A 26,952-nucleotide genomic window follows, 5' to 3' on the forward strand; every position below is an offset into this window, starting at 1 on the left:
CTCGTTGTTAACCTGTGATTCTCTCTGTGTCTCTCTCTATGTATCTCCCTCTCTCCCTCCCTCCCTCCCTCTCTCTGACAGAAACCTCCCTCCTCCCTCCCTTCCCCCCAGACAGACAGACGCTCAGGTGGAGTAGAAACCCCAAAGCACGCACCCAGGCCGTAGTCCTGCGACTGGGGGTGCTCGTTGTCTCCGTCCTGGCTGATCTTGTGCAGGTGTTCCAGGTAGGAGTCGGTGTGGAACTGGGCCATCTGCTCCATGGACGCCATCTTGGGTTTCACCACCCTGAGGAGAGCAGGGAGCTCCTCGTGAGCACGGTCAACTCATGTCTCATGTCTCTGGGAGTGAATTCTTCATCCATTCACTACTCTGAGGTTTAAGAAAACCTTTCTATAAAGACTTTTTAAGCTGGAACCAATCGTGATAATCATAACAACATTTCATATGCTGCAATGAAAGAATGCAAAATGTAAAAGAAGGCAAAGGTCCAAGACTGTACATAATTAAAAGGTTCCATTATAAACGGCGAAGGAAGTACTCATCCCATAATCCTTTGCGAATGATACTTTTCCAACCCAACGTTAGATAAGCACTTCTTCTTGAGTTGAACCTTGGTCGTTGTGACAGTGTTTGTATTGTTAATAACAGCGTTATATCCTGGTCGCTCTGCGCTGAACGTGACTTAAACCATGGTAGAGTTCAGCGGCAGCAGTGTCTGACTCACCATCCACGGGCGCGGTCAACATTTCCACGGCAACAGTGAGCTCCACCCATCAGAGACGTCGCTGTTACACTTTAGGATGGGTAGTGTAGGACTTCTCCATGACATTGGGAATACAACATGTTTTTCTTTTTCTTAACTTTCTTTTCTACAGGAGCATACACCATTGTTTCACCATGTCAGCTCGTGGTCAGTCTACCTTGAACGGTTACAACATTGAGGTTATTAATATAAATCCTCAATCCACTCGTTTGTTTATCTGTTGAATCACTCGTTTTTTCCTCTTGCACTGAGCTGTCAGCGTCTGCTGCTGTGAGAATGAATAAAGATGAATAAAGTGTTGAGTCATACTTATCTTCTGATGACCTGCAGCCACTCACCTCATGAGCTTCAGGAGCTCATACGCCTCTATCAGGGAGTGGACCATGCTCGCCTGTGACAAACACAAAGCCCCACCAATCTGAGTACAATAACGACACGTGTATATCGGAGAAAGGTACATCATCGAATATCATAATAGAAAAGAAAATAAAGAATAAGATATTACAAAAGAAAATAAAAGATATAATATGGCATAAAGTGTTACAATACAAAATAAAACAACATCAAAAACAGAATAAAATATTAAAATAGAAAATAAAATAACAGGAAATATTCTCATTAAAACATCGGATATAGAATTAAACATTACAATAGAAAAGAAAACCACATAAAAATGTATAAAGTAATAAAATAGAACGAAACATCCAGAACAATAGCGTGACAACACGGAGCCGCTTTAGCGCCTCACCCTGTTCGGCACTTTGGACAGAGAGTCGCAGGTCTCGATCAACTCGGCGCTGTGAACATAAATCACTCTGCGTTTGGCGGAGCCGCCATGTTCACTGTCTCCTTCACAGCTCATCTCATGTGGCGTCAAAACGATGGAAAACGATGGAAAACTGTGGAAAACGACAGAAGATGGAGCCAAGTCGAGCAGACGGACGCAGAGTGTCCTCCGAGCCTCGACTCGGGTGTTACACTATCAACAGTCCCCCCCTTGTCGAGAAAGAAATGTTCCGCCAGACGTCAACTTTTGAATGATCGAAAATGAATAAAGAAGAAAACAGAGATTTGTATTGAGGAGATGAGATCTGAGCGGAAACTCATCTGTGAAAGCTTCACTGAAAAACACTGAAAAGAGAAGAGTTCTACTTTGACTTCTCAGCGTGTGTTTCACTATCAACAGTCCCCGGGAAACGTTGTCGACCATGACCTGTTCCGTCCGATCTCCGCGATGTCATTTCTTCTTTTAAATGGGTGAATAACCCGGAAAAATAGTATTTACTCGATTAAATTAGTGATGAAATAAATACAAAAAAAAAAAAACGTTTGAACTTTACACTAAAACAGCAGCGGCTTCTTGTTTTAAATCTCAACGTGTTGTACCATCAACAGTGCCGAGAAAGCCCAAATAACTGTTCCGCCCAATGTTTCAATGTTTAATTGAAAGCAAATAAATGCCAGACAAGTAGGACACATGCTATTCCCTCGCTTGTAACTGTAAGTTCAGCAACAAAAAGTAGGAATTGTCTCAATTGTGCCCTAAAAACTGAAGAGATCCGCTTCCTCACTTTGTCACTATTCGTGTGTTTCACCGTCAACAGTCCCCGAGAAACATGGTCGGCAAGGATAACTGCTCAGACCGATGTCGGCGATGTTTAAACTGTTTTACTCTTGATAATAGTACAAAGTATTTACGTGATAAATTTTGGGGTCAAATAATAAAAAACATGTAGCTTTACACAGAAAAGAGGAGCGTTTATTCCTTTTGTTTTAATTCTCAACTCGTGTGTTTCACCATCAACATTCCCCGAAAAACATGTCAACCAAAAGGTAAACCCCCTCCTTTATTTTTCACCATTAAGGACGGACTGCGGGACATGGAGCCTGGAGTCAAGTTCACCGGTTCTTCCTCCTCCACCTCCTGCCTGTCTCTCTCCTCCACCTCCTGCCTGTCTCTCTCCTCCACCTCCTGCCTGTCTCTCTCCTCCACCTCCTGCCTGTCTCTCTCCTCCACCTCCTGCCTGTCTCTCTCCTCCACCTCCTGCCTGTCTCTCTCCTCCCTGGCTGCTCGCTCCTCTTGCTCCACCTGGTATTGATAAGCTTATTAACTTGTGTTGTTTTGAACCTGGATTCTCTTCTTGTTTGTTTGACATTACTTTGCTGATCTTTCACGGTGGCTCGGTGGTCGCGCTGTTCCTTCACAGCCAGAAGGACCTGGTCCTGGGTTCAAATCCCGGCCGTCCCAGGTCCTTTCTGTGTGTCCCTATGTTTGGAGTTAATACTCCTGTCGCTGCCCCTGAGCAAGGCACCGGTAAAGAGCTGGAGTCGGTCCCTGGGCTGCAGTGTCCTGGTCCAGGACGGGTCCCTGCAGAGGATTCATTCTGTTGTATCCTCCTTGTACGACGACGACCAAGAGAGATTCTGTTCTGTTGACGTGACATGAACGAGCTCGAAGCCGCACCGTGAAAACCTGGGTTGACGCCACCAGGACACATCCTGCTCCACATCCTGCTCCACATCCTGCTCCACATCCTGCTCCACATCCTGTCACACATCGTCTTTATTGCTAAGTGGTAGTTAAGACAAACAAGGAACTTGTCTGGGTGTTTGGTGCATATCAATAAACAAACAGAGAAGAATAAGAAAGAAAGACGCAGAAGATGATGATGATGATGATAAACATGATGAAACGATCCAAACCAAGACAACGTTTCCCTCAGGGCTGCAGCGGCAGGTTGTCCTGCCCCGGGTCCTGGTGCCGGGCAGCGGGTCTGGGCTCCATCGGGTCCAGGCAGAGCAGCGCCACGCTGCTCAGCAGCCGCCAGTCGGGCAGGTAGACGGTCAGGTGGGAGCTGCGGGTGGAGGCGGGCCCTTTCCCTAGCAGCATGGAGAGGAAAGACCCCGCCCGCAGCAGCACGCACTCCATCACCAAGCGAGAGAAGCAGAACGCGCAGTACGAGCTGAGCGGCACCACGAACACGACGAGCGAGTGCTTGTTACGTCATACAAACATGACGTAGAAGGTGGTGCAGAGGTCGAGGACGAGGAGCAGGGTGACCACGCCCAGAGCCACGCCCACCCCCAGGTTCTGTCCAACGGCAAGCTCAGCAGCTCCAGCCACAAGACGGGCTGCAGGATCCTGCAGGCGCCCCCCAGCCTCCGCGGGATCTGCGGGCTCTTCATCGTCACCAAGAACTCCAGTGCCACCAGCAGGTGGAGCAGCGCCCCGCTCCGCCCGCTGGCAAACCAGAGGTCAACCAGCTCCAGGCAAAAGCTGGTGCATTGGGTGTGGTAGAGCTCCACCATCACAATGCTCATGTACATCATCTGCAGCAGGACGATGGTGAACAGCACCACCCTGAGCGACGTCAGCCCCGGCACAGCACCACCAGGAAGGAGATGACGGAGCTCCACCAGGAGCAGCCCAGGTCCAACCCCCAGACCTCCTCCTCCTCCTTAATGTTGGAGCCCAACTTTGACATCTTAGACAAAAAGACACTTCATCAAACCACATGTTCTACAATCTTTATTCAATATTCATATTCAATATTCATTTGTATTTTTTCACATATTCAACACATATTTTCATGTTTACAGGAACAAACACAAGTATTCCCGTCATATTTCCCCCTTACGTCATAGTAGTACTTCAAAGACAAAATACATGAAACACATGAACAATCCAAAATACAGCAGCAGCACCACCACCACCACCATGTCACTTGGCAGGAAGGTCCCGGATCGGTCTCCTGTTCACCAGCTGGTCCAGGACCTCCTCCCCCAGACAAGCAGGGCCCCGCTCCTGCTCTCCCAGCTGAAGGGGCCCCCCGAGGAGGCCGTGCAGTACACCCCCCGCGGTGCTCCGCCCGTAGGGAGACACAGTTGGAGGCAAAACAACGATTCACCACGTACGTAGCTAAGCAGCGACCAACACGCTCCCAAAAACACCACAGACAGGACCTGTCTCCAGGTCTGTCCTGGAGGCGGCGTCGAGGGGTTTTAACGGGAAAGATGCGGCGGCGGCTCGGTGAACCGCGAGGAGCCGGACGCCCCGGTTCACGTCACCCCACCTCGCTGCGCTTCTACCGGAGTGCAAACCAGAGGGCTGACAAGCCAACACCACCCCCTGGGTGGCGTGCACGCCCCCCCCCCCCCCCCCCAGCAGGGGAGCTTCCCTGATCAGGAGGCAGAGGCAGCTTGAGGCAGAACTGAAGGAAACTGATCTGCAGCGACAGAGGAAGCAACTCAACCTGCAACACAAAGTGCACGACTGTGTGTAGACACACACACACACACACACACACACACACACACACCATAATAACCTGACGTCCACAACATGAATCCGGGTCGTGCACCAAACACATCAGCTATTTCAGGTGCTGGATGTAGGAGGAGGTTCTTGTTGTTCACATCAGGGACACGAACATCACGCTCCACCTTCACAAATGATTTTCATTCCTCCATCAATCCGTGAATCAGCTCCATCAGCACCACACTGCTTCTCCAACCTTATCACGGTTGGCATCACTTCCTGCTTTGGGAGGTCTGCTCGGGAAAAAGAATCCTGGAGGTTGTCGTTGAGAACCATGTTCCTGTGCCACACATGGAGGATGATATTCATTGATGTCATCATATTTAACGTAACATGTTGGTGTCACCGAGCGCATCCTCAACCGTTTGTGTTGCACGGAGACCTCCACCTCAATGTTCATTTCGTAAAGTTTTAAAGAAGTCACGCGGTGCCACAGCAGCTGGTCTGCAGCAAACATCTTTCTGGCTTTTGTAATTCATGTCAAATAAAAATATGTTTTTTTCCAGAACCTCCACCCTGACCTTCTGTCGGGGGGGTCGGCCATGATGTCAGAGGGACAAAACCTCTTTTATGGCCGGACAACTTAAAATTTGTCCAACGTGCCAAATTGGCGTGAGAGTCAGAGTTCACTTGTGAATCCCTGCGGTTTGATCTCGGAAATCTGCAAAACCTAAAACGTTCTCAATACGACGAAAATGGAACCTGTGTATTTCAGCCTGCAGCAGTATTCATTATTATTATTATTATTATTATTATTATTAATAATAATTATTATTGTCATAACCCTAATTCTTATTGTATTCATTATTATATATATTATAATTATTTTATTTATAATTATAATCATATTTATTATTATAATTACTGTCGTTATTCTTCGTATTAATATTTCTCCTTTAGTGCTCCAGCCGTGGGCGCTGCCCAACGCCACGTGGACACAGACTCCCACAGTAAAATGTCAACAAGGTGCAGATTCCCACACAACCTCTCACTGGGAACCATGGAAAAGGTAATAATGAGAATGATTATGATGATAATAATAATAATGATTGAATATGATAATATATGAATTAAAACAATGTAAGAATTATAAAATAATAATTAAACAATGTAAAAATATAATAATTATAACATAATGTAAGAATGATATAATATAATGTAAGAATATAAGAATAATAACATAATGAAAGAATATTATTATAATGTAATAATAATATAAGAATAACATAATTTAAGAATAAAATAATAATATAATGTAAGAATGATTATATAATAAGAATGATAAGAATAATATTATGTAAGAATAATAAAATAATATGTAAGAATAATAATATGATGTAAGAATGATATCAGAATAATTACATAATATAATAATAATATAATGTAACAATGATATAAAAATAATAACTTCATGTAAGAATAAAAACATGTACGAATGATACAAGAAGAAAAGAAGAGAGAAGAAACAGTCTTTATGCGTCAAACAACACACTACAACACATGCTTGCGCACACACACACACACACACACACACACACACACGCACACGCACACGCACACGCACACACATGCTTTGATGGTGGCTGGTGAAATGGTTCCTCTGCATTGAACCATCCTGGCTTGTCCTTCCTCTGGGGCCACAGCAGGAGCAGTGGGCAGCGTACGTGGACGCACCCGGGGACCAGGTGATAAGTGTCCATCGCTGGTCACACCATGATGGGTGCATGTTTTGGGTGGGGGTCCTTACTGACGTGAGGTGGAGGAAACCCCATGTGAGCACGGGGAGAACATGCAAACTCCACCCAGAAAGGCTCCTTTTTGGGAGATAACCCACCGGAGCACGGTGCCAACAGCGCCCCAGGCGGGAATCTAACCCAGGACCTTCTTGCTGTGAGGCAGCAGTGCAATGCACTGCGCCACCGTGCAGCATGCTAATAATAATATAACATAATGTATGAATAATAATAATAATATAACATAATGTATGAATAATAATAATAATATAACATCATGTATGAATAATATAATATCATGTAATAATAATATTAATAACAATGTAATAATAATAATAACAAAACTAACAATGAAAACAATATAACGTAAGACTAATATAAGTTCTACCCCAAGGGTTTCCAAACTGGGATCTACCGCCCTCGAGGGGTATACACTACCGCCCTCTAGGGGTATACAGTGCCACCCTCTAGGGGTACAGTGCTACCCTCTAGGGGTACAGTGCTACCCTCTAGGGGTATACACTACCACCCTCTTAACCTCTAGGGGTATACAGTGCCACCCTCTTGACCTCTAGGGGTATACAGTGCCACCCTCTTGACCTCTAGGGGTATACACTGCCGCCCTCTTGACCTCTAGGGGTATACAGTGCCGCCCTCTTGACCTCTAGGGGTATACAGTGCCGCCCTCTTGACCTCTAGGGGTATACAGTGCCGCCCTCTTGACCTCTAGGGGTATACACTGCCGCCCTCTTGACCTCTAGGGGTATACAGTGCCGCCCTCTTGACCTCTAGGGGTATACAGTGCCGCCCACTGAACCTGAAGACTTAAATAAATTCTTGAGTCAAAGTCATTTTGAAGTTTATTTGGAGTTTGTCGTTCTCACACGTTCAAACAGTGAGAACGACCAATTCTGTGGCACAACAGCAACAACAACAAGCAGGACAAGAGCTCCTCACTCCACATTGATCTACATTTGACTTTTTCACACATTTCATCTCATCGCTGCATCCTAAACTTTTTAATTGACACGTTTCTTTATCTTTTATTGTTTACAGCTGGAGCCAAACTCCTGTTGCATCACTGAAACAAAAACAAGTGACATGAGGGAGACACAGCAACGCTCTCCTGAAGCCGCTTCACACCCAGTCCCGCAAACGACCACAACAAACCACAATCGAGTCCCCCCCTTATGCAACAAGCCCCGCCCATTCCTAGGTGGCGTGTGGTTAGCTCCGCCCCGTCTGCGATAAGCCTAAAACTATCTATGAATAGGAAAAGAAAAAACACGTTTTCCCATTTGACTTACTATGGGATGCGAAACTCCCCGAGACGCAGTTGATCCGGCTGTGGGATGTGCTGAGGGCCTGGGTGTGACTGGGTTGCCGTGGTTTCTGTGCATTTCAGCTCAAATTCACATTTACACAAGAAAACACTTTGATGTTGAGGAAAAACCCTCGTTTTAACACCTGAAGGCGCTTGCAGCGGGGGGGGGGGGGGGGGGGGGGGGCACAGCGCACAAACAAAGTGACCAAAGTCCACACACGATCAATTATCTCCCATTTCAGTCCAACAGCTGCACTTGTTTTGCATTGTTTGATTGACGTTCAGGTTGTTTCTTCCTCTGATGTGAAGGTGATAAGACACAAACAGAAACCAAATGGAATCACAATAAATGATCCGTGTCCAGTGAATGGGTTATTATTACAGTACTCACTCCTTCACACACCACGGGCCCAAAACAAACCCAAAATCACCCTTTTCTTGCTTCATTTTGCCCAAACTAAATTGTTATGTTTTATCATTTTTATTTTTTCATATTTGAATCATTAAATTGTTTTCTCTTTCTTTCTTCTGGCCCGTCGTGTCTGTCTGTCTGTCTGTCTCACTGCATGGTGCAGGCTCCGCCCGGCAGGGAGTCGTGCACGTAGGCGCACACGGCCTTGGTGAGATAGGTCATGGTGCCGAAGCGTCCACTGGGGGCGCTGTCGTACAGCAGCCTGCACACTCCTGTGGAGGGATCCCTCTGGAGGAGAGACTCCCCGGCCCCCAGGTCCCTCTGCGGAGGAGCCACACTTTATCCACCTGTGTGTGTGTGTCCCTGTGTGTGTGTGTGTGTGTGTGTGTGTGTGTGTGTGTACCTGGTCCTGGCAGAACATGTCGTTGGCCAGCTGCAGGATCTTCTCCACGTGGATGACGGAGCCCACGCTGGGGACGTCTACGTCAGCTAGCATGGTGAGCACCAGGATGGACTCCACCAGCAGTTGCCGGTACTCGGGCTGCGGGACGCGGTTCAGCACCGCCTCCACGTGCACCGAGAACTTGATCTCCCCTGGGGTCATCTGGGGTCACATGGAGGACGCTTCAATCAGACCGGACAAAGGAGCTAGGCTAGCTGAACCCCTCCGCCGCCATGCCCTGAGCTAACCCCGTTAGCATCAGACGGCGGAAGCTGCGTTTCAATCCACACAGATTAAGTGGAGTCCTCACCTCTCTGGTGGTGGAGGACGGCAGAACAAACCCTTCTATGGACAAACCGTGACACTGATGGAGGAAGCAGAACCCAGAGTCAACTACGTCAACTATGTCAACTACGTCAACTACGGAGATATTCAACGGCCAACGGCGGGAACATCTACAAGGTTGTGATTGTAAATGGAACGTTTACGACTGTTACAAAGGAGGAAGAATGTTGAAAAGCTGAGTCCGGCTCACGGCCGCTCCACCGCTGGTTTCCTGACGGGGGCTTCCCCTTCGTACCTTCTGCAGGATCTTCCACACCTTCTTGTAGAAGCCCACGGGCACTCGGTTCAGCGCCCCGTCCAGCCTCCTCCTGCGCAGCCACTGCCCGTGCCTCGTATCCCTGGCAACCGGGCCGCTCTCCGGAACGTCCAGGGACTCGATGGACGGGAACTTGTAGCGCTGCAGGTGGGGCAGAAGATGGGGCGAGGGTGGGGCGGAAGGTGAGGCACTCGGGTTCAGAGCCTTTTCAAGGGATCCGCCCTCAGCTCACGTCTCACTGTTGACAGCCACGCCCACCCCGATGCCGTGCTGCTGAGGAGCTCAATGCACTCCAATGAGCCTCACGGTGCTACAGCAGGCTGCCAGGAGGAAGCCACGCACCTTCCTGTTTCTAGTCTCTCACTTCTTGTTTTCTAGTCTTACTTTCTGCTTCTAATGTCTTACTTCCTGTTTTACCATCTCCAACTTCCTGTCTTCAATTATCTTCTTGTTTTCTAGTCTCTTCTTCCTGCTTCTCATCTCTTACTTCCTGCTTCCCATCTTCCTGTTTTCTCTTCTCTTCTTCCTGTTTTCTAGTCTTACTTCCTGCTTCTAGTCTCTTCTTCCTGTTTTTCTAGTCTCTTACTTCCTGTTTTTCTAGTCTCTTACTTCCTGTTTTTCTAGTCTCTTACTTCCTGTTTTTCTAGTCTCTTACTTCCTGTTTTTCTAGTCTCTTACTTCCTATTTTTCTAGTCTCTTACTTCCTGTTAAGTTGAATAGTCTATAAAATAAATATATAATACAATATGTATCCCAAGAGAAATTCTTACCCCAGATTCAATGTTTTCAATGTCCAGAGAATGAGACGTTAAGCTCTGAAAAGAAGAGAGAGAGACAGGGAGAGAGAGAGAGAGAGAGAGACAGAGAGAGAGACAGACAGGGAGAGAGAGAGACAGGGAGAGAGATCCTCAGTTTGAAGTTTGTCGAAAAACAGAAACTGAAGTTTGGACATGAACCTGTCAGGAAAGATTTGTCTGAAGCAACGTCCACAGAGAAGAACAAAGTGAAGCATCCTCCTCAATACTATTCAAATACTATTGAAATACTTCATACACCATAAAACAAACCCCCAGTTACCACTTTAATACAGCAAACGTACCTCAAACTGTATTTACTGTAATTATAATGTGCTGATGGAGTTGATAGTTATCATAGTTGAAAGTTATCATGGTTGATAGTTATCATGGTTGATAGTTATCATGGTTGAAAGTTATTATAGTTGATAGTTATTATAGTTGATAGTTATCATGGTTGATAGTTATCATGGTTGATAGTTATCATGGTTGATAGTTATCATAGTTGATAGTTGATAGTTATCATAGTTGATAGTTATCATAGTTGATGGTTATTATAGTTGATAGTTATCATAGTTGATGGTTATCATAGTTGATAGTTATTATAGTTGATAGTTGATAGTTATCATAGTTGATAGTTATCATAGTTGATAGTTATCATAGTTGATGGTTATTATAGTTGATAGTTATCATAGTTGATGGTTATTATAGTTGATAGTTATCATAGTTGATGGTTATCATAGTTGATAGTTATCATAGTTGATGGTTATCATAGTTGATAGTTATCATGGTTGATAGTTATCATGGTTGAAAGTTATTATAGTTGATAGTTATTATAGTTGATAGTTATTATGGTTGATAGTTATCATGGTTGATAGTTATCATGGTTGATAGTTATCATAGTTGATAGTTGATAGTTATCATAGTTGATAGTTATCATAGTTGATGGTTATTATAGTTGATAGTTATCATAGTTGATGGTTATCATAGTTGATAGTTATTATAGTTGATAGTTGATAGTTATCATAGTTGATAGTTATCATAGTTGATAGTTATCATAGTTGATGGTTATTATAGTTGATAGTTATCATAGTTGATGGTTATTATAGTTGATAGTTATCATAGTTGATGGTTATCATAGTTGATGGTTATCATAGTTGATAGTTATCATAGTTGATGGTTATCATAGTTGAAAGTTAACATGGTTGATAGTTATCATGGTTGATAGTTATCATGGTTGATAGTTATCATGGTTGAAAGTTATTATAGTTGATAGTTATTATCGTTGATAGTTATCATGGTTGATAGTTATCATGGTTGATAGTTATCATGGTTGATAGTTATCATAGTTGATAGTTGATAGTTATCATAGTTGATGGTTATCATAGTTGATGGTTATCATAGTTGATGGTTATCATAGTTGATAGTTATTATAGTTGATAGTTGATAGTTGATAGTTATCATAGTTGATAGTTATCATAGTTGATGGTTATTATAGTTGATAGTTATCATAGTTGATGGTTATCATAGTTGATGGTTATTATAGTTGATAGTTGATGGTTATTATAGTTGATGGTTGATAGTTATTATAGTTGATAGTTATTATATCTTTTATTGTGTTTGTTTGGTGTGAATTAAAAGCTGCTGAATGACTTTGGGTGTGGTCACCTTACGCGACGTCGTCAGATAGGAGTCGAGCTGAAAAGGACACAACGCTGCGTTAAAAACCAAGTCAAACACAAGCAAAGTCCCACAACGTGAAAGAGAGTGAGGATGAAGAGCAAGCCATGGTCCTCATCATCATCATCATCATCATCATCATCACCTTCATGGCGTCTGTTAAAGACAACCTGTGTTCCATCTGCAACACATCAAAACATGGAAACAAGCCAGAGGTCACGTCACGTCTTCCTAAATACAGTTCAGGTAAATACTCCTGTACCTAGACACTGTGTACCTAGACACTGTGTACCTAGACACTGTGTACCTAGACACTGTGTACCTAGACAGAGTGTGTACCTTGACAGCGTGTACTTTGAGAGTGTGTACCTTGACAGTGTGTACTTTGACAGTGTGAGTCAAATGTTCCATCTGCGACAGAAGGATCAGAACAGTGGTGTCAACGACCCCGTGGTTCTGATTGACATGTTTACACTTGATGAAAACAAACTAGTCCCGTCACATGACACCTGATGACAAAAGGTCATTCAATTATCACATTATTCATATTGTTAGAATTAGTTATGATTAAAATCACTTCTAATCACAAGAGGAAAATCAGACTTTATATTGTATTATTAATTATCATCATCATCTTTATCTGTGCTTCGTCATCCACTTTATTTCTGTCTAATTCTTGGGTGGTTCACATTTCATTTGATAGTTTTACCAAAACAACGACTGATGGTGAATTATCACCAAACACCTTCAAGTAAAATACTTCATTCATTCATTGATGATCACCTTCATAATATCTGACAAAGACAACCTGTGATCCATCTGTGAGAGAAAAAACAACAATTCAACGCACACCCAACTCACACCTTCACCGACAAGCAGATATTACAGATGAATTTCAATTCCAAATTAATTTAATTTCAACTCCAAATTAATTTCATTTCAATTCCAAATGAGTGACCCACGTCCATGCAGCCGGACACGAAGCTGAGCCGCTTGACTCCTGAACGTGATTCTCGATTTCCATCGTCAACAAACGGTCATTGTCATTGCCGTGATTAACAACTGAACAGCATTGGATTGTAAATACATCTGCTAAGATATCAAAGTACAAATAACCAAAACCTTAAAGCCGTCTGGCAGAGAACGTCTGTGTTCCATCTGGAATCAAACAAGACAAACGACGAGACAGGAGTTCAGTCTTTACCAAAACCTCCCAAATACCATCATTCAACATTTTATTTATCAACCACAAATCACTAGTTGTTCTGTTGCAATGATCAGTTTTTGTATGATTCCATTTCTGCAGAGCACTGACCAAGCAGCACCTGACGCAGCCTCCATCACCACTTGAAGAAATTACAAAAGGAACAAGGAATTATTTACACATAAAACACAGATTTTACCAAATCAAAATAAAGAATCAAGCGACCACTTTTTAAGCTCTAATGCAGCCAGCTGCCACACGGCCCCACAAGCAACGAGGTGAATTAAAACCCCAAAAATATGTTATCTTCATCATCATCATCCTCATCACCATCATCCTCACCACCTGACTCGGACCCGTCAAGGACAACCTGTGTTCCAGCTGCAAGGAAATCCAGGAGGAGAATGAGGCTCACGGCAGGGATACACCACAAGACTTCCCAAAGACCTTTTAAAGGACTTTCCAAGACCTTCAAAGGGCCTTTCAAAGACTTTCAAGACCTTCAAAGGGCCTTTCAAAGACTTTCAAGACCTTCAAAGGGCCTTTCAAAGACTTTCAAGACCTTGCGAGGATCTTCAACAGATTCCAAGCTACTTTTTACAAACTTTCCAAAGACTTTCAACAGACGTGCTACAGAGTGGAAAGACTTGTTTTCCGTCCCAGGGCCACACTGTGGGACTCCCCCTGGGCCGCCAACGGCGCAGCCAGCTCTTAGTGTGGCTGGTAGGAGAGAGTCCTTGGGGAAACAGGGACACACCATAATACTTGTCTGGACTAGAGGCTGAGCCACCTCCTCCACCTACCATCTTCATGTCGCTCTTCAACTTGCTGATACCCGCCCGCTCGCTCTTGGTGGCGCCCACGTTGCCGAGGTGATGGATGGAGATGGCCGTATTGACGCCGGCGTCCAGCTCTCGCACTGAGGAGAAAGAAGGAAGGAATTCTGTCAAGTTAACAACCGCTGCGTCCGGCTGCTGAGGGGCCCACGCGCGGGACCGGGGGATGCGATTGGCCGACGGCCGACTGACCGCTGCGCTGCACCCCGAACTCCTTCCCACTGAGGATGTGGTGGAGCAGGTTCTTTAGCTCGGAAGGACTGAGGCTCATCAGGCTCTCTGTGGCCTCCTCCTCTGCAGGACAAACACAAATCGCCATGACACCATCCACCCCCTGTACAATGCACCATCCACCCCTCCCTCCATCCCTCCACCTACCTGAGCAGTTGAGGGACTGGGCCAGCTCGGTGGCCATCACCTGGATGATAAGTCCAATGCGGAGCCTGAACATCTCGCTGAAGAGGCCGGGCTGAGTCCTGATGCTCATGGCTAGGAACACCATGATCTCCTGATGGAAGATGAAGAAGAGGAACCAAAATAAACAGATGTTTCATTTCAAAGACGCCTGCTGGAATCTGTTCTCACTTCTGGGGCTACGTCCGTGTGTCACCTGGGTGAGGACGGCGACCGTCATGTTGCCCTCGCTGGCCTCCTCGATGAGCTTAGCGAGCTGGTCCGGGGGGCTGGGCGCCGTGATGGTCTTCTCCCGGGGCTCCGGAGGAAGACCCACCGTCAGGTGCTTCTGGTGGGCCAGCAAATCAGAGCAGGCCTGTAGCGAGAACCAGGCTTGGTAAGAGAACCAGGCACGGAGAGAGTGGTAAACCAGGATATCAAAGCAGGTTCATCTGAGAAGAAACTTTGACAAATCACGGCTCCAACAGTCCCATGTCACTCAAATTTCAGCAGTTCCTCAAACATTTGAAAACCATCCTGGTCCACATTCCACCTTGCACCCTCCACACCTCCTACTCCAACAGAACATGTTGAACATTTTTTAAGAGGCACAGTTTGTCTATTTCTATCCTAGAATTGTGAGAGAAGCATTTCATTTTGACAGCAAGGAGATAAAGATACTGTCTGTTCCCCTGTACCCTGCGATGTACCCTGAGATGTACCCTGCGATCTACCCTGCGCCCACCCAGTGGACACATTGTGGGCGAGGCCTCGCTGCGCTGCTTCTCCACCTTCTTCCTTCGAAAAATATCAACATGGTAAACACATTGAACCAGGACTATAAAGGCTTTTTAAATCTCTGACCGTAACTCTTGTCCAGATCTATTTTAAGACAGATCTTTTGTTCCTTCTGGCTTCGTTGTCAACAACCTTTCAGGACGTAGCGCGGCCCACCTACCCAGTCCAGCTCCTCCACCTTCTTGCGGAGCATTCCGGAGATCATTCGGATCAGGCTCCAGTGCTTCAGCTCGCCGGCCTTCTCGTAGAGCTCGCCGAGCAGGGAGCGCACCGTGGAGCCGCGCCCGTGGAGGCGGGTGTCCCAGTCCAGACCCCTGAGCGGGAACACGGCAACCCAACGTGTCACAACTCAAGGTCTCATTTACTGTTTACTTTTTGGGATTCAACCCTCGACTCGTAGAAAGACAAGTTGATATTAACTTAAATTGTTGCTCTTAGTCTCGTCTGATTTGTCTACTCCAAACAACGCTCAAACACAACACAACACAAGCACTTCATATGAAAAATCCCAAATAATCAAAGCAAAAGATCAATACTCACTGAGAGGGAACTAACACACCGATGTGACCAAACATGAACTCAACGTGTGAATTTGACGGAGCCTTGAAGAAAACCGTTACATATCATATTTTAGATTTGCAGAACGATCATCGTTTGGCTCAGCGGCCCGAAAGTAATCTGAGCTGACTATACTCAATAAATACTCTGGGTCGGCATTACCGACATCACTATTTTTCAGGGTAAAACACAATTGTAAAAAATGGCGTTCCAGGGACGTACCGCGCTCACCAACCAATGCCTCCGATAATCAAACAATGAATATAAATCAGCTGTTGAACACATTAAAGATCTTATATATTTGGTGTGGCTCCATCAAAAGGTAACAAACAACATGCAGCCTGAGCGAGCAGCAAGAGTGAGCTGCCGCCTGCTGAGCTGGGACAGGCAGCAGGGGGTGATCTGCCTGAAGATGCCAGTACTGTCGATGTTTGAAGCGAGAGCAGGAGTGCAGAGAAAAGGATGGTGCAGAGCATGGAGCCCTGAGGCACACCACCATATACAACAACAATGTATACTCTACTTTACATACATTCACATACATGTTACTTTTTTTTTTTGGTCTGATTTAGATGACAGAAGCAGGGTTTTATTTTCCCCCCGATTTGTTTGTTTTTTGTTTTTCCATTGTCCTTGGGTTCCTGAAAGGCGCTATATAAATCCTAGTTGTTATTATTATTATTATTATTATTATTACCACCTCAAATATAAACCGGTAGTCAAATAAAAACCAGACCTCTAATAAATGCCAGGGGCGGGGTCTACACTAAAAAATAAAAGCCTGTCTCATATACAGACCGGGGTGAAAACTGAACGGAACTGGGAAAACTGTAATCCCCCCCCGTCAGCCAGCAGTGTGACTTTTAGCGTAGTGGCTAGCTTCCTCTTTTTTCACCAGCATGTGTTTGCATGGCACCAAGACAGACGTTTGATGTATAATTGAGACTAAAATATGATCAAATATACTTTATTAAACAGAGGGAGTGAGATATAAGAGCCTCCAACACAAGATGCTTCCAGGAAAGGCCTGGTGCTCTGCAGTGGAGCTGAAGAGAAGCCCTGCTCACCACTTGAGCAGCTACGCTACTTTTGTACTTGTATGACTGAATGTGACCAAGAAAGAATCTTTAGCTTTGGTTTTCCTCTCACTTGTCCTTGAAGAGGATGTAGAGGATGTCGGCCTGGTCCTGGAGACTCCCCGTGTCCCTCAGCAGCTCCACCAGCGCGTGGTGGTCGATCAGACCGCCGGCGTCTCTGGGAATACGGCTGTCTGAGGTTACTAGCACCTCGGGGGTCTGGATGGAGAGAGGGAAATAAATAAACACACACACACACACACACACACACACACACACACACACACACACACACACACACACACACACACACACACACACACACACACACACACACACACACACACACACACACACACACACACACACACACACACCTGGTTGTCCCGCGCTGAGGGGAGGTTGAGGTTGAGCGTGGGCTGAGCGGTGCGGAACAACTTGGACGGCAGGTACATGTTGACGTCTGGAGAGAGAGCGAGGGGGATGAAGGGAGAGAGAGAACTCTCTCCCTCACCCTAGTTAGAAAGGAACGTCCTCTCTCCTTCCCTTCCTTCCTTACATTTTTCAACTTTCTTCTCCTTTCCTTCCTCCATCCCATCATCCCTCAGTTCTTAACTTTTTCCACCCCGCTCCACCTTTCCTCCCTCCCCTCCTTCCGCCCTCACTTCCTCCGCCCTCTCCCTCCTTCAGACTGATGATAGGAACCCACTCTGTATGTTCAGGTCCTGTGCTTTGCTCATCAGTGAAACCATCTCTCTGGTTTTGGTGGCGGCCGCCCGGAACCGGCCCAGCCCGCCCGCCGCCGCTGGTGGCGGGGCCCGCCGCGGGGCCGCGTGGGCCAACAGCTGGTCCAGGTACTGGGAGAGGTCATCAGCCTCTGGGCGGAGGGATGGAAGAGATAGGTCAGTCAGAATGAATAGAACGATAGATACAGATAGATGAGCGGGTGAATGGATAGATGATGGATGCAAGGTGAGGGTGGATGGATGGAATAAGTTGAGGGATGGAATAAGTTGAGGGAGGACAGATGGATGCAAAGGTGGGTGGATGGATGGATGATAGAAGGATGTGGGGGTGGGTGGATGGATGGAAGAATGGGTTAGATGATGGACATAAGGGTTGATGGATGAATGGAAGGACGGATGATGAGTTGAAGGATGTGAGGGTGGATGGATGGGTGATGAATGGACGCCAGGTTGGATGGATGACGGGTAGATGTAAGGATGGGTGGATGGAAGGATGTAGGGTGGGTTAGATGGATGCATGGATGGATGGAAGGATGGATGACAAATGGATGGATGTGTTAATGATGAAAGTATGCAATGATGAAGAATGGATGGATGTTGGATAAATGGGTGGATGGATGGATGATTTTTCTTAGGGTTGATGGACAGATAGAAGGATGTGAGGGAGAGAGGGAGCGCAAAAGGCTGGTCAGGATAAAATGAAGAGAAATTCAAGCACTTTTCCAGGACTTTCAAGGCTCGCTCTGTCTCTAACATGCTGCTGCTTTCTCAAGAACTTTGACAGCATTGTAATTAAAATGTTTTCTTGTCGTTTACCTGAGCTGAGCGCTCTCCAGCTTTTTATTCACTTTTCAAGCACATTCATACCTTGAAATTGCAACATTAAAACTCAAGTCAATGAGTTTTAGAATTTGAGAATTTCAAGACCTACCGGCAGAACAAAGTTTCAATTGTTTTTTTTACCCTTTTCATTGACTCAGTTTCACCTACCTGCAGAGAAACGCTTCCGCAAATAAATAGAGGAATAAAACAAATAAACAACAATAAATCATTTGCTGTTGATTCTTCGTCAACAAGTCTATGAAAACCCCTTTTTTTAATAAGAAAAATAAAAATCAAGTTATAGCTGCATTTATTCCTGACATGAAGACATTTATCCGTTTCATATAGACTAAAATAGCATCCCATAATTCTAAATTCCAGCTTGTGCATTCCATCACATGCCACTTTTAAACATGCACCTTTAAGCACATTTTATATCCAGCCACAAGTAAACCACCAATTCTAAATCATCATCATCATCATCAAGCCAGCCATCCAGTCATAATTAGACAAGCCAATCCAAAGCAGCGTCAAAGGTCAGTGATGATGTCACAGGAGGAAAAGCAAGTTGATTATTATAATTATTATTATTATTATTAGTCCATCCCGTTTTATTGTTCAGAACTTAATTATTTTCCTTCTCCTTGGCACTTTTCAGGCTGAAAGTGTTTGGAACAGAACAACCGCTGCAGCTACGGACATGGTTGAGGTCTCGTTAGAACCGGGACGTCACACACATCCAGCCTGTTGTTGGAACCTCCACACGGACAGCCACCATCTCATTTTTAGGACGGTCACAAGGAAGTCACAACACGCAGTGTTGCAGGTGGATCCTTGTCGTTGTAATTCTGTCACCAGGACTCACCGCGTCATTATGTCAGCTGATGCTGCGTTCAGTGGAAACTCTGAGAATTGTAACTTGTTTTAGGCATTATGCTGATGTAAAGAGGAGCGACAGCACCAACTACTGCTACGTTCCAAGGGAACTTGAAATGTTGTAATTGTGTATTGCTGCCTGCAGCTGTATGTATTATGAGGGGTCTAGCCTGTAGGGCTGGATGCTCTATTGATATTGTTCCAGGAAAATTCTCTGAATTTTTAAAGCTAAAACTATTTGAAACAGAAGAACGACAGAAGCTACAAACAGGGTTCACGTCTTGTTTGAACCGGTACGTCACAAGCATCTTGTGGTCTGAGTTCAATCCAAATCAATCCACATACGGAGCAGATATTAATGAAAAACCGACTAAATTTGACCCCAAATATTCGGTTGGTCGTGCAAGACCGACACGCCACTATTCGTAAACAAAATAAAGGAGATGATATTTACAGTAAGACGCTTTATGACGTCATCATATTATTTACTATTAATGATATTTACAGTAAGACGCTTTATGACGTCATCATATTATTTACTATTAATGATATTTACAGTAAGACGGTTTATGACGTCATCATATTATTTACTATTAATGATATTTACAGTAAGACACTTTATGACGTCATCATATTATTTACTATTAATGATATTTACAGTAATAGACTTTATGACGTCATCATATTATTCACTATAGATGATATTTACAGTAATACACTTTGACATCATCATATTATTTACTATAAATGATATTTACAGTAAGACGTTTTATGACGTCATCATATTATTTACTATAAATGATATTTACAGTAAGACGCTTTATGATGTCATCATATTATTTACTATTAATGATATTTACAGTAAGACACTTTATGACGTCATCATATTATTTACTATTAATGATATTTACAGTAAGACGCTTTATGACATCATCATATATTTACTATTAATAATATTTACAGTAATAGACTTTATGGCGTCATCATATTATTCACTATAGATGATATTTACAGTAATACACTTTGACATCATCATATTATTTACTATAAATGATATTTACAGTAAGACGTTTTATGACGTCATCATATTATTTACTATAAATGATATTTACAGTAAGACGCTTTATGACGTCATCATATTATTTACTATAAATGATATTTACAGTAAGACGCTTTATGACGTCATCATACTATTCACTATAAATGATATTTACAGTAATACACTTTATGACATCATCATATTATTCACTACAAATGATATTTACAGTGAAACGCTTTATGGCATCATCATTCTATAGTAAGACGCTTTATGATGCCATCATATTTACTCGAAATGATATTTACAGTAAGGGCTTTATGACATCATCATACTATAGTAAGACGCTTTATGATGTCATCATATTTACTCGAAATTATATTTACAGTGAGGCGCTTTATGATGTCATCTTACTATTTACTATAAATGTACAGGTTCTGATTCACAATGTACATTGGAGCATCACTTTGTAGTGGTTAGAGATTGCAAACTATACGTTTACGTGTATATTTATGTACTTTCTTACCTGGTAGATGTCTGTGGATCTGTTCGATTGAAATTGAATTTCTTTGGTCCCATTACTTTGCTGGATTCATGAAAAATACGAAAAACATTAATCCACAAAAACCCTTGACCACGTTGAGTCGAATCCACTCGAATGTACAACTGAGTGATGTGTTCAAGATCCAGCGGGGCATCGGAAAAGTATTAGTCGTGCAATGGTAATTACTCAGAGAAATACCACAACGTCTATGGTATTTCATGGAAATGTAACTTACTAAAAATGTAATCCAAGGAAAAAATTCACCTCTTAAATAACGTACATTTGACTATTATCGTAAACCTCCGTAAATACTTCACTTCACTCAAACATGTGACATGAACAGCCAATTGTACAGCAGGAGCGCTGGTGCGGCCCCTGTACGTATCTGAGATGGAAGTTCTTCCTAAAGTGCCAATTTCATCTGGAACAGGCCTTCCTGACAACCCGAGCCGGGCGCGGCCTCCGTCCCCGCAAAAGGAGAGGGATTAAAGAAAGAATCAGTGGGAGAAGAGAGTCCCTCGGTCCGATCCAAACGTCCCCGCGTATAATCACAGAACGCAGATTGGGCAACCTTGAAACCTTGGAAATAACCTTGAAATATGTACCTAACACGACCAAACTGGACTCCATGCATTGCTGCCTGCAGCTATATATATTTATTATTATTAATTTAAATTAGATCAATTTAGAGCAACAAGTCATTTTAATTCCAAAACCACCATAATAAAAACAATTAGATCTGCCAAATTAGATGTAAGATGGTTAAAGGGTTAAAAGAAAAAGCTAATATATGAGAACAAATTAGATCAAAAAATACTATCATTAATTACATTAATTTACATCTATTATTATTGAGCAAAAAAAAATAAAAAAAAAATCCATGATATTATTTTTAATGACAGACAATTAACAAGAAAGATAGTTTTATATTATATCATATTGGAAAAACAAAAAGTTAAAATAAAATGGTCAAAAATAAATAATAAAATAATACATTTGGGAAGACAAACTGTATTTTGACTCGTGACAATTTACAACAAAAATAAGAAAAATAGAAAAGGACTTAAATTAAATGCTCAAGTTAGTTTTATAGTGCTTGTCTAGCGATAATACTTCATCATTTAAAAGATTTTAATAGAAATAATTTTTGGTGCCCTGCGTTCTTCCTCTCCGTTCTTACCATCATCAAAGCCGAGCTCATGCACCTCACTCAGCACCAACTCTGCCTGGACCCCATCGTCAAACTCTTGGTCCTGATGCGCCGTGCCGCCGGAGGCCTTACCGTCCAGGAAGCTGAGGCGAGCGCAACAGGAAGTGGTCAGGAACTCGGACAGCTTTCCCGTCTGGACCCTGCAGAGGGGGAAGAGGGAGAGCAGGAGAATCTCTCTCTAGAACATGTTCATGTTGTTTGTGTGAGAGACAAGACGCTGGTATCTGTAAATAACCAACGACAGCAGCACAGGTGTGTGTCTGACACACTACATACTGTGTACAATAATACACTGAGAGGGAGGTACAACTAGTACCCTGCTTACTACACACTACTTACTGTGTACAATAATACACCGAGAGGGAGGTACAACTAGTACCCTGCTTACTACACACTACTTACTGTGTACAATAATACACAGAGAGTGAGATACAACTAGTACCCTGCTTACTACACACTACGTACTGTGTACAATAATACACCGAGAGGGAGGTATAACTAGTACCCTGCCTACAACACACTATGTACTGTGTACAATAATACACCGAGAGGGAGGTATAACTAGTACCCTGCTTACTACACACTACTTACTGTATACAATAATACACCGAGAGGGAGGTATAACTAGTACCCTGCTTACTACACACTACTTACTGTGTACAATAATACATCGAGAGGGAGGTATAACTAGTACCCTGCTAACTACACAATACATACTGTGTACAATAATACACAGAGAGGGAGGTGTAACTAGTACCCTGCTTACTACACACTACTTACTGTGTACAATAATACACTGAGAGGGAGGTATAACTAGTACCCTGCCTACAACACACTACGTACTGTGTACAATAATACACCGAGAGGGAGGTATAACTAGTACCCTGCTTACTACACACTACTTACTGTATACAATAATACACCGAGAGGGAGGTATAACTAGTACCCTGCTTACTACACACTACTTACTGTGTACAATAATACATCGAGAGGGAGGTATAACTAGTACCCTGCTAACTACACAATACATACTGTGTACAATAATACACAGAGAGGGAGGTGTAACTAGTACCCTGCTTACTACACACTACTTACTGTGTACAATAATACACTGAGAGGGAGGTACAACTAGTACCCTGCTTACTACACACTGCTTACTGTATACAATAATAAACCGAGAGGGAGGTATAACTAGTACCCTGCTTACTACACACTACTTACTGTGTACAATAATACACCGAGAGGGAGGTGTAACTAGTACCCTGCTTACTACACACTACTTACTGTGTACAATAATACACCGAGAGGGAGGTATAACTAGTATATAACTAGCATGACTAGTTTATACATAGTATGACTAGTTTAATAACTAGTATGTGTAGTTTGAGTAGTGGGACTCGTTTACAACTCGTATGTCTAATGGGGAAACCAGGTGGAGAAGTGATTGCCATGGCAACGGTCATCATTCAGATATCATTGGCTATCGACCAACCAATCAGAAGGCAGTATTCCACGGAGTCCTGTCGTACATTATTTAAATGTTGCAAACGTTTCCAGTCTCACCTCGCGCCCCCAAAGTACCCATCCTGCAGCTTCTTCAGCGTGGCCAGGACGGCAGGGTCCAGGTCCGAGTGGTCATCCGCTGCGCACACACACACACACACACACACACACACACACACACATTTTCTTTCGATTCCACCAAAATGGAAACATTTGGTGAATATTATAATTGATCAGATTTAATGGTTTCTTGTGTGGATGAATGTCTACACCGCGTTCCAAGTTATTATGCAAATGACGATTTTCCTAAATAGTCGATACAAATGACAGTATCATTTTCAAGTCATCAACTGTTAGGGTATAATTTGAATGTTATTGAACAAACCTCCCAATGATAACAGTATGTTTTTCAAAAATAAAAAAATCTAAATGCACTGTTCCAAATTATGTACAACAGAGTTTCAAAACATCTTATAGGTTGTAAAGAAGTGAAAATGGTCATTTGTTGAATGTGCAGCATTAGGAGTCATATTTACTGAAATCAAAAGCTATTTCAATAAAAACATCTTAACAGGCCAAGTTCCATGTGAACATAGGAGCCTTCTTTGATATCACCTTCACTGTTCACAAGCACCGTCACTGCCTCCATTGAACTTGTGAGTTTTTGGAGAGTTTCTGCTGAATTTCTTTGCAATAAATGTCAGAACAGCCTCCCAGAGCTGCTGTTTTGATGCCAACTGCCTCCACCCTCATAGATCTTTTGCTTGAGGATGCTCCAAAGGTTCTCAATAGGGTGGAGGTCAGGGGAGGATGGGGGCCACACCATGAGTTTCTCTCCTTTTATGCCCATAGCAGCCAATGACAGAGGTATTCTTTGCAGCATGAGATGGTGCGTTGTCAGGCATGAAGATGGTTTTGCTACGGAAGGTTCTTCTTTTTTTACCATGGAAGAAAGTGCTCAGTCACAAACTCTATATACTTTGCCAAGGTCATTTTCACACCTTCAGGGGCCCTAAAGGGGCCCACCAGCTCTCTCCCCATGATTCGGGCCCAAAACATGGCTCCGCCACCTCCTTGCTGACCTGGCAGCCTTGTTGGGACACGGTGGCCATCCACCAACCATCCACTACTCCATCCATCTGCACCATCCAGGGTTGCACGGCACTCATCAGTAAACAAGACTTTGAAAATGAGTCTTCATGTATTTCTGGGGCCCCTGCAACCCTTTCTGCTTGTGAGCATTGCTTATGGGGGCCCAATAGTAGCTTTATGCACAACTGCAAGCCTCTGGAGGATCCTACACCTTGAGGTTGGCTGGACTCCAGAGGCACCGGCAGCTTCAAATACCTGTTTGCTGCTTTGTAACTGCATTTTAGCAGCTGCTTCCTTCATCCCATGAAGTTGTGGCAGAAACCTTCCTCATTCTGCCTTTATCTGCACCAAGCCCTCTGTGCTCTGAATCAGCCACAGATCTCTTCACAGTACGATGATCACGTTTAAGTTTTCGTGAAATATCTCATGTTTTCATACCTCGTTGCACACCTCAAATAGTGCAAAGGCATTGCACTATTTGAGGCTTTTCGGCAGCAGAGAGATCCTTTTTCTTTCCCATATTGTTGAAACCTGTGGCTGCTTAATAATGTGGAATGTCCTTCTTAAATAGTTTTCCCTGAATTGGGCTCACCTGGCAAACTATTTATCACAGTTGTCTGAGATTGATTCCAGTGATCCAAAGAGCCCTGAGACACAATACCATCCATAAGGTTAATTGAAAAAAAAAAAAAAAATTTCAATGTTTAGGACACTTCAATCCAATTTGCATAATAATTTGGAACGTAGTGTGGGGGGGCCCCCAAGTGACTAGTGGCCCACTAGTGGCTGGTGTGTGTGTGTGTGTGTGTGTGTGTGTGTGTGTGTGTGTGTGTGTGTGTGTGTGTGTGTGTGTGTACCCACTCAGCATGGACTGGGAGATGGGGAAGGTGACGGTGGGCCGTCCCGTCATCCTCCATCTTGAAGACAGGTAGGACAGGTCTGTCCTTAGCATCTCCACGATCATCTTGTTGTCCAGAGCCAAGTAGAACTGCTGGTGGTCTATGAACTGTGAGAGGGAAGGAGCGGCGGGAGACATTGGTCGTTTTGTCTGTTTAGTTTCACCGTCCGACTAAAGTTCAGACTGTATTTAAAAAACACGTTGTCCACCCATTTTGAAATCAAAATCAACTTTTGGGCACATCATTAAGAAGCAGGAACTGTGGTGGAGCGGTGAGCGCAGCGACGGCCAACGTCTTGGTCGACTACCTAAGACCACTACAGTGGGAAGAGAGACCAAGGGATCAACCCCAATTCTCCAGGCGCTCAGAGGACGATGAGCCCCAGAAAACAGCCAGAGCACGCGAGAAGCTTGGAGGTGAAACAGGAGAATGTTCCTCGGGTCCTGGCTCAGTCCGTCCCCCGAGCTCCATCCGGTGAAGCTCAGGAGGAGGCTGAGGACAGAGAAGGCCCCCAAACGAGGAGGACGTGAAGAAGGTTCCGTTCCAGGCAGCGCAGCACCACCAGTGAACACACAAACCGTCTGGTGAGGTCTACGCAGAAACCTCATGCAGCCGACCGCCACAAAGGATTGGCAACCGAGGACTAAATATGGCAACTGTATTTAGGTTAATGTTAACTTTTCCCCAATTATTTTTGAGCTCCTGAAACAGGGGGACTATGTTTTAAGGGACACAAATCCCAAACTCTTCACCCCCACATAAATGTAAATATTCTCAAATTACAGCTTTGAGTATGAACTTCAGTTTCTTAATTCCTCACCGTTTATAAAATATCACAACAGTTTCCTATTTCCAGAAGTGCTGGGCGATAAAACGATAATGATAATTATTTCCTTGATGTCTAAATAAAATAAGCTGGATGTGCCAGATCCACCTGCCACACACCACCCGAGGGGCGTTTTTAGGGGTGTGGGGATGGGTGTTTTACCTGTTGCTTGTTGTTTGGTCTAACGAGCAGGTGTACAGGTGTACAGCCACCCTGAGCCTGGGCCCAGTAACCTAGACCCAGGACAGGTGCGTACGCTCAAACCACACCATCCCCACACCACATATACAGTATATCATATGCATATGATGTATCCATTCATATCAATCATATATATAATATGCATATGATGTATCCATTCATATCAATCATATATAAATATGATGTATCGATTAATATCAATCATATATATATAATATAAATATGATGTATCGATTAATATCAATCATATATATAGATAAATATG

General features: G+C 43.9%; 2 protein-coding genes and 1 pseudogene across 4 annotated transcripts in view; 1 reads left to right on the forward strand and 2 right to left on the reverse strand.

Annotated features, from left to right (window-relative positions):
- Positions 1-1,727, reverse strand: part of LOC307247324 (histone deacetylase 8-like) — a 36,548-nt gene extending 34,821 nt beyond the window's left edge. Inside the window, exons 1-3 of the mRNA XM_080023470.1 lie at positions 1,512-1,727; positions 1,102-1,154; positions 155-285 (exon numbers count right to left, since the gene is read on the reverse strand). Of these exons, the coding sequence (XP_079879596.1) occupies positions 155-285; positions 1,102-1,154; positions 1,512-1,625 (298 nt within the window). The 5' untranslated portion in view covers positions 1,626-1,727. The remainder of the gene's footprint in view (positions 1-154; positions 286-1,101; positions 1,155-1,511) is intronic.
- Positions 1-26,952, forward strand: part of LOC307247463 — a 442,915-nt pseudogene that overhangs the window by 76,072 nt on the left and 339,891 nt on the right. The gene's annotated exons all lie outside the window — the stretch shown is intronic.
- Positions 7,663-26,952, reverse strand: part of phka1a (phosphorylase kinase, alpha 1a (muscle)) — a 31,064-nt gene continuing 11,774 nt past the window's right edge. The window contains exons 16-31 of one of the 2 annotated variants that reach the window (XM_080023252.1): positions 25,623-25,767; positions 23,730-23,808; positions 22,239-22,306; positions 17,642-17,809; positions 17,310-17,395; positions 17,006-17,151; positions 15,459-15,612; positions 14,718-14,876; positions 14,486-14,615; positions 14,300-14,401; positions 14,075-14,190; positions 10,364-10,408; positions 9,573-9,734; positions 9,303-9,356; positions 8,954-9,154; positions 7,663-8,871 (exon numbers count right to left, since the gene is read on the reverse strand). In XM_080023252.1, coding sequence (XP_079879378.1) covers positions 8,698-8,871; positions 8,954-9,154; positions 9,303-9,356; positions 9,573-9,734; positions 10,364-10,408; positions 14,075-14,190; positions 14,300-14,401; positions 14,486-14,615; positions 14,718-14,876; positions 15,459-15,612; positions 17,006-17,151; positions 17,310-17,395; positions 17,642-17,809; positions 22,239-22,306; positions 23,730-23,808; positions 25,623-25,767 — 1,989 coding nt within the window. In that variant the 3' untranslated portion in view covers positions 7,663-8,697. Of the gene's footprint in view, positions 8,872-8,953; positions 9,155-9,302; positions 9,357-9,572; positions 9,735-10,363; positions 10,409-14,074; positions 14,191-14,299; positions 14,402-14,485; positions 14,616-14,717; positions 14,877-15,458; positions 15,613-17,005; positions 17,152-17,309; positions 17,396-17,641; positions 17,810-22,136; positions 22,307-23,729; positions 23,809-25,622; positions 25,768-26,952 lie in introns of both variants that reach the window. The other variant, XM_080023251.1, reaches the window with a different exon arrangement.

Source organism: Zeus faber, assembly GCF_960531495.2.
Source record: "Zeus faber genome assembly, chromosome: 22".
NCBI lineage: Eukaryota > Metazoa > Chordata > Actinopteri > Zeiformes > Zeidae > Zeus > Zeus faber.